The following is an 8,853-nucleotide window of genomic DNA, read 5'->3' as shown; positions in this document are numbered from 1 at the left end:
TATTGTCAAGAAATTTAAAACAATCTGGAGAAAAATAACTTAGAATTTCGATAATAACGTTTCCTATGTTGCTAAGGAAATGGACACGAATTCGAAAGAGTACGACCGAGAGTATTATTCGGGTCACAACATTTCGATCCGACTAAACATGATATTGAACTTAAATAAATAAAAAAGTTATTGGAAGCTATAATATATTATAATATAATATAATATAATATATAATTCAACTTTAAAGTTAAAATGGTTGATCGTAATTTTTTATTTCTTTGTTTGAATAAATGACACTCTCCATCAATTTGGTATAGAAAAATACAATATTTTCAGCAGATACAAAAATTTGACTCATTCAAAACTTGGTAGATACAACCTTTTTTCTCAATCTCAATTTAAAAAAGAAAGAAAAATACCCCTCTAATTATATCTTGCAAAAGAATCTGACAAATCCAAAGTGAGAATTCAAATAAAACATTTCACTGAGTATATGATGATTTAATAAAAAGAAAAAATCCAACTATAATGGCAGCAAAAAGAACAAAAACAGCTGCTATTATGCTGAAATCAGCTGATTTTGCATGTTTTTTTAAACTCTCCTCGTCTAGGACAAGTTCTTTGTTCCTCTTCTCTATCGGGGGAGAAGATTTTGAAGAAGAAAAAGGGATAGCCACTTCCGAGAAAGAGTTTGCCCATAAAGTCGGGGCTACTATTTCAGGTTCAAGAATTAGTGAAGCATCTGTTGGAGCTTCCATAGACATTAACTCCACACAATGCTCTTTAAGTACCTGTTAATTATATAATATCAAAATCATAATCAACTTCAATAGAGCAGCCTCACGAGAAAAAATTAATACAAACCTCAACTGTCTCCGATGACTGAAGATAGTCACAGATATAAGAATCTGCTAACCATGGTACAAAAACTCTTCGAGGAAACGAAAGACTACGTTGTTTCCTGTTTCAATTATATATGTTATAACTAAAATTACTCCAAGGTCATACCAATTTCCATATTTCACTCATTTTTACCTTAGAGATTTTAGGTCTAGATGGAGAAAGTGCTGCTCCATAGATTCATCAATTTCACCACTCAAATCATCCCCTGATTCATCACTCATGATATCTAACCTGCTTTGCAGGCTCATTATGATGTCCTCCTGCAAAACATCGAAAAAATACATATGTTATGTTTGTAGAAAAATCTCTATATCAAATGAAGCAAAAAATTACACTATAATTTGGATATTAATAAAGAAAATATACCAAACAAAAATCACTCTATATAAACTGGATTGTGATCCAAAAAGTAATCTAGTGATTTTACTAGTTTCCAAATAGGTTCAAGAAATTCTAGTAGACAAAGGCAAGATTATCCCATCTGGAGAGTATTGAGATCTGTCTTACCTTAATATTGAGTAAAGCTTGTGAAAGTGGTTCTTTTGAGTTTAAATATGCAAAAGAACAAACTGAACCACTGAAGACGACAAGACCATCAATCTCTTTATTCCCGCATGCTTTTACAAGAAGGTGTTACTTTTAGTATATAAACATAAAAAAAACAACAACAGAAGAGTTATTTTAGGAGCTAGGCTTCCAGCTTACCTAGAAAGGATTCTTTCATAAATGGTAGGAGAAATTCCACTTTGTGTGAACCATCTGATGCATATAGGTCCTCTTCGGATACCTATACAAACGATAGGAAAAAAACAAATAAGAAAAAAAAGTGTTTTAGACCATTTCCTTGAGATGAAAAATGGAAAATTGCCTTTAAAACTATTCCATTTGGTTCTTACCAAGTTTCCATCAACTATAGCCTTTGCAGACTGAAGTTCTTTAGCATGACTAGAAATTCCATGGCGAAGAATGTCAACCGGTTTCCTTAAGTTTGATCCAGTTTCACAACAAACCGGCAACCTGCAAAAAGAAACACAGATTACCAAGACAATAAATAAGGAGGTTATAAGTGCCCTTCAAGTTGGACAGCTACAGATATTAGCAATTTCAAAGCATTGAGCGTTATATGTTCACCCGAATCTAGTGATACCAGATTAATCCATTGATTTAGTTGTAAATCTGCTTGAGCCTAATAAACAATTGACTCGTCTCAATTTGAAAAGCCAGATTTTCAACTGTCCTATTTCTCAGGTTTAAGTAGCAACCAAAGAAACATACCTAAGATCAAAGTTGTAGGTACACTGAAAAGTCTGAAGGGAAGACAAAACTCGTCCCAATTTGAAATCACAAGGTCGTAGGCTGCTTGAAGTAATGTTCGAAGCAAGTGAGCAGTTTCGACATATCCACCTGACAATCAGTTACACCACTCGATCAGATAAAATTTTAACAAGAAAGATGTACAAATAAGCTGTTACTTACCTCCTAGGACTGTAACTAATGTGTATAAGCAACCTATCATCTGAGTCCAACTTCAGCAATGTTGATGCTTCTGCAACTCCTTTTACCGTCTGAAGTCAATCGAATAGAAATAGTGACAATCATTAAAAATCTTGAAGAGTTTGAATTAGGATATTGACAACTTTGATCAAAACAAATACCAAAAGCAAGTTATTAGATTTAGCTCAATTCAAAAACAGATATAGTCATGAAGGTGCAACATTTGAAGCAGATATCCTTGATTACACATGTAAAGATGAAAACTTTTAGAATATTAAAAAACAGTCAAGATGGAGTTGGAGTGTTGATGAAAAACCTGGCAAAGAGTTAAAGTTGAGTTCTTAAATGAACTTTCACTGGTCCATACATAGATTCCAACTACCTTAATACCACCCAACAGCATCCTGGAGACCTGAAAGCACAATTATGAGACTGTAAGTTCACAATTTAGAATCTAAGAATGTGAGTATAAGAAATAAAGCTGATAGTTTATTAAATTACAAATATACAATCTTTTATGTGGATGCATATATAAGAACCTCAATTAGCAAGTATCAGGTGAAATTGAACCTGACGAGCGTGTTCAGCAACCCAGTCTTTGTCGATGAACAAAGAAGAAGATCCGACCTGCGATTTCCCTTTGGATCCCTTATTTTTGTCGTCTCTAGCGGCCTCAATGAGAGAGCAGGCAGGCTCTCCGGCATCGTTGGGCGGCGTGGGAATCAGATCGAATACGAAACCGCGGTCCAAGTCGGAGTTGAGTTTACCGATTACGAGACCTACCTGTGCGAGAAATGAAGGAATCTGAGATGCATGGATATAGAGATATAGATTATGAAGGGAAAAAGAGAAAGACCTGAGAAGGAAGACCGGAGTGGATGAGACGGTCCTCCAACAACTTGAGTTGTGTTTCTTCCCCGACGACGGCTTTCACCATGGCTCTTCACTCCGATCGGTCTGTTCGTGTCTATTAGTCGTCAATACTCAATACTAGTAAATCAAATGTCCTAAATTGATTTTCAAGCAAACAAAAAAATCTATTTTTTTTTATATTTATTTTTAAAAAACTCATAATAAAAAAAATGTTATACAATAATATAATTGTTTAAAAAATATTAATTTCACAATTTTTTAAATATTAAAGAATGATTAATATATATTTTTTAAAAAGAATTAATTATTATTAGTTAAAATAAAAATTTAGAAAATAATATTTAAAAATAAAAAACTTTAGAACTTGCTTAATTGAGAATTATTTAAATCAACTTTGATTTATTTAAAAATATTGATAATAGTGATTTGGTGCAATTGAACATTTTTTAATAAAAAAACTTAAAACATATTAATATATAATGTAATTTTATTTTTTAAAATATAGTATTTTAGGGGAAATTTGACGAAATTACCTTAATTCACTTATTCGTATTCGTGGTCATCCGATCATTTTTATATCTCTGGTGATTATTTTTTTTTTGACGAAAATACTCTTATCGCGTAACGCGAAGGGCCTTCACGTTTCATGAAGTGAAAAAGTGTGAAAAGTCAAGAATACCCTTATTATTTAATATAACTTCGACATATTTTTTCATTTCTTTTCTTCTCCTTCTCCTTCTCTCTCTTCCCGCTCTCTTCTCCTCCTTCTCTCTAACCTTAAACGGCGACGACGATATTCGACGACGGGCACCACAATGAGCACGACGAGCACGAGCATTGTGGCAATTGGCACGTTTGTTGTTTATTTACACCACCATGATGCTCTAATTCGTTTATGTTTCCCGATGGGACTTCCCGTTACGCGAAGGACTTCCCATTACACGAAGGGCCTTTCCTTTTCACTTCACTTCAATATTATTATTTATCCATTCATTCATTCATGTTTTTTATTACAGATGAAGTATTTGTTTTCTATAATGGAGAGTATAAATTTGTAGCTGATGGTATAATGTATTTTAATGCAACTTCAATCAAAACATTGGATTTACCTTAAATACTACGTTTTTCGAATTAGTTGATATCCTCTATGATAGACTTAACGTGCAAAAATCTACATATGATTTAGTGTTGCAAGTCAAGTATGATATTCCGCGTATCACAAATCCTCCCCTGTTGTTATTGATCAAGTGAGGATGTGAGCACATATTTATCACGGTTGATTTCGGGTCGAACTGTGTCAACATTGTGTGTCTCTGTAGTAGAGAAGTCACCCCTTACTCAAGAAAAGATATAACTACTTACATACCCAACTCAAGAAAGTATACTACCACCATCACTTATTCAAAAAATTGTACCAGAAGTTGTACCCCCGGATGTCTTTGAAAGTCAAAATGAAGCAGGAGAAAATTTTTTGCCTCATTATGGGATACTTACTCAAGACTTGCATGCTACTACTAGTGCAATACCTACACCATCAAGTGCAAGAGAATCAATTGCTACACCATCTAGTGCAAGAGCATCAATATACCTACATCATCTACTACAAGAAGAGCATCAATGAGTACACCAACTAGTGCAAGAGTATTAATGGGTACACCATCTAGTGCAAGAGCATCAATGAGTACACCATCTAGTGCAAGAAGAATATTAATGGGTACACCATCGACAGACCGAACATACACATCACTGAAAGAGCCCTCATTTGTGATAGCATTAAGTAGTGAAACCATATTGGAAGTCGGTGCGTTGTTTGATAATAAAAAAAACTTCAACTGAGGTTATATATATATGCGATGACTAATCATTTTAAATTCAAAGTGGAAGTCAAGAAAACATCTTTAGTATGTGAAATGTTTGGATGAGACATGCAAGTGGAGATTGCGTGCTGTGAAAGGTAAATTATCTGAGATGTTTGAGATCCGAAAATTCAACCAACAACACCCATGCTAAGTTTTGTCGAGGCCAGAGAAAAAAATGCAAACACTAGCATGGGTTATTGGGCAGTGCATGAAGAGTAAGTACATGGACCATCACCATAACCACATGCCTAAGAAAATAATTGAAGACATACATACAACTTATGAGATATATTTAACTTATAATAAGGCTTGAAGGGCAATGGAAAGGGCTTTAATGGCGGTGCGAGGAACGGTAGAGGATTCCTATGAAAATTGACATCATACCTTTACATGTTGGAGAAGAATAATCCGGGTACCATAACAGACATCCAGATAGACGAGCTCGACCACTTCAGGTATATGTTCATGTCCCTGGGCCTCTCAATTAGGGGTTTCAAAGCCTTTTGTCGTCCTGTATTGTGCGTTGATGGCAGTTTTCTTAAGCACAAGGTGGGAGGTCAACTATTGGTGGCTATTGCATTGGATGCGAATGAGCAACTATATCATGTCGCATTCGACGTTGTTGATTCAGAGAATATTAACTCCTGGACTTATTTTATGCAAAAACTAAGAGAAGCAATTGGATTAGTTGATGATCTCATCTTGGTATCCGATAGACACCCAGGCATCGCCAATGCCTTGTGTGTTGTTTTTCCAGAAACAGACCACGGTGCGTGCACATATCACATAAAGATGAATATTATGTCCAAATTCAAAACTGATAAATGTCATATGGAGTTTGATTTGGCTTCTCATGCGTACACTATCTCCAACTTTAATCAATTTTTTGACAAAATTAGGGTTAAAGATCAAAGGATTACTGCCTATTTAGAAGAAATTGAGTTTCAAAGATGGAGTAGAGCATTTTCCCTGGTAAGCGATACAATCAACTCACAAGCAATTATGCTGAGAGTTTTAATAGTGATTGCAGGGAATCTAAAAAGTATCACATTTCAGCAATGGCTGAGTATTTAAGATTCACAATACAACATTAGTTTAATGATAGAAGAGAAAAATCGTCAAACCACCAAAAACTTTTATCTCCAACTTATGAAAAGTTATTACGTGAGGGATTCGAGGAGGCAAAATTCTATATAGTAACATCGCTTAACCGATTCGAGTTTTATGTGCATGACAATGAGTTCCATTTTAAAGTTAATTTGAAAGACATGAACTACACTTGTAGGGTATTTGAAGTTTCCGGTCTTCCTTGTACGCATGTAATGGTTGTTGTCCGTCACCGGAATTTGGTTTCTTATGACTTTTGTTCAAGGTATTATTCATCTCACATGTTCAATCTATTTAATCAATTGTTTAATCGTTCTATTTTCCATGCTCACAGGTATTACACAACTGAATCTTGGATGAATGCATATGTGGAGACATGTTATCCTGTTGGTGATGAAGAAAATTAGGATGTTCCTGAAATTATCAAACAACACGTGTGTCTAAAACCACATGTTATGCAACTCATGTGCTTGACTAGGATATAATAGAGCAACATGCAAAGCAGTGATGTCTGCACCATCTACTGCAAGAGGATCATCATCTTAGTAGTGTGAGTCATCATCTCAATAGTATGAGCCTTTAGCTTGAACCATTTATTGTAACTCATCTAGTGTACTATATTTTTAAGATTGTGGTGGTTTGTGATAAGTTGTAGTGTTCCTTATATTGTTAATTGAATTGAATTGTGGTATTTTGGGATAATCTGTAATGTTCCTTATGTCGTTAATTGAATTGAATTGTGGTGGTTTGTGATAAGTTGTAGCGTTCCTTATGCTGTTAATTGAATTGAATTGTGGTGTTTTGGGATAAGTTGTAGTGTTCCTTATGTTATTAATTAAAGACCTTAGCGAAACGCGAAGGCCTTCCCGTTACGCGAAGTCCTTATCGAGACGCGAAGTCCTTAGCGAAATGTGAATGCCTTAGCGAAACGCGAAAGCCTTAGCGAAACGTGAAGTCCTTCAAATTATACAAAATTCAACTACAAATATTTTAACATTACATTTACATTACAAGTACAAAATATACAAATATTTTAACATTACAAGTACAAAATATACAAATATTTTAACATTACATTTACATTACAAGTACAAAATATACAAATATACAAATATTTTAACATTACATTTACATTACAAGTACAAAATATTCACTTCAAGTTCTCTCCAAAATTCACTTCAAGATTACAATATTATGGTTCTATAATTTGATGGAATAACCTGACCGCAAACTTTTGTCTCCAAAACTCCATTTCATCTGAGGTCACATTTTGTACACTTTGTTTAACAGTCAAGTATTCCATATACATTAGGATGAACACACCACAGTCCCTACTCTCGGTTGCTCTAGGAACTTCCCCTATCTTAACTGCATTTTGGCTTTGGGGTGTGGAAGCAGTGGCGGACCCAAAAATGTTTTCTCGGGGGCAAATACATAGTAACGTAACATTTTTTGGCGATCGAATAAATGTATTTTCTAATTAAAATTTTACTCGGTAATTACATAAAAATACTAACAAGCACAATTACAAAATACTAACAAGCACAATTACTAAATTACTCTTGTCCATGAGTCGGTACAAAAGAAGACAAATTTATTCTACGAGATTCCATTTGTTGAAAATATTGCAATATTGACTCATTTTCAATTGTTGAGAAAATATATTTCTCAACATATACAACTAAACTATCATTCATCCATTCATCTCTCATTCGATTACGCAAATCAGTCAATATTGCAGAAAAAACTCTTTCAACGGATGCAGTTACAACTGATAAAACTAAAGACAACTCTATCAATCGATAAACCAATAGAAAGACTATATATTTTTCTATTGTAACCAATTTCTGAGCAAGAATTCCCAAATCTTCAATTGAAGAAAATTGAGGAACATCCCGCAAATTAAATAAGTAAGCCCGAAGTTGTTGTTCCAAAAATAAATAATCACTTTAGAATTCTTATAAGTTTTGGGATATGTTGCAATCATTTTTCTCAATAAGTGGCAGCATGCCTCGATTTCCTGCACAATGAGAAAACATTTCGTTTATATCAAAGAACCTTGTTATAATAACATTAATGAATGATGAATTGCACGACTTATATTATCTTGAATCCATGTGAACTTTGTTAGAACTCTATGAAACACCTCCTTCCCTACTTCGCAAGTAAACACATTCTTTTTCTCATTTATGGTATTTGGATCATTCATCCAATTTTTTACTTCATCCAGTAGCTCATCTTCAAGTTTTTGAAGGGGATTGAATGTTATTGGATTATTTGTCTTTACCAGTTTTCCCAAAGGGTTGGTGTACGAGACATCTGTCTTCGGCTTCCTCATCCTCCTATTTCGCACATATGTTGCTTTAGGAGGAGTGTTGTACACTTTGAAATCATCATCATCATCTTCAACCTTCGTCTTCTTCTTCTTCTCATCCCTTGTCGCATCATTTCGGTGAGCATCATTTCATCCTCCACCACAATCTCCTAATCCTTCACATCCACCACCACACTCTCCTTATCTTTCTCCTTCTCACCCTCCACACTCTTCTCCTTCTCATTCTCCACACCCTCCAGACTCTTCTCCTCCTCCTTCACCTTCACATCCACACTCTCCTCATCCTCCACA

At 34.6% G+C, this 8,853-nt stretch overlaps 1 protein-coding gene across 1 annotated transcript; it reads right to left on the bottom strand.

Moving 5' to 3' along the window:
- Positions 1–443: 443 nt before the first annotated feature.
- On the bottom strand, positions 444–3,385 carry LOC124930709 (protein odr-4 homolog). Its single transcript, XM_047471051.1, has 11 exons — positions 3,245–3,385; positions 2,959–3,171; positions 2,705–2,800; positions 2,371–2,459; positions 2,170–2,298; positions 1,791–1,911; positions 1,600–1,681; positions 1,402–1,511; positions 1,027–1,154; positions 856–952; positions 444–782 (listed from the first exon to the last, which is right to left on the bottom strand). The coding sequence occupies exons 1-11, from the start codon at positions 3,323–3,325 to the stop codon at positions 474–476; spliced, it is 1,455 nt and encodes a 484-aa protein (XP_047327007.1). The 5' UTR covers positions 3,326–3,385; the 3' UTR covers positions 444–473.
- Positions 3,386–8,853: the final 5,468 nt, after the last annotated feature.

This window comes from Impatiens glandulifera, chromosome 3 (assembly GCF_907164915.1).
Source record: "Impatiens glandulifera chromosome 3, dImpGla2.1, whole genome shotgun sequence".
Taxonomy (NCBI): Eukaryota; Viridiplantae; Streptophyta; class Magnoliopsida; order Ericales; family Balsaminaceae; genus Impatiens; species Impatiens glandulifera.
The sequence above is the reverse complement of the archived record's forward strand: the minus strand, read 5'-3'. Positions and strand labels throughout refer to the sequence as shown.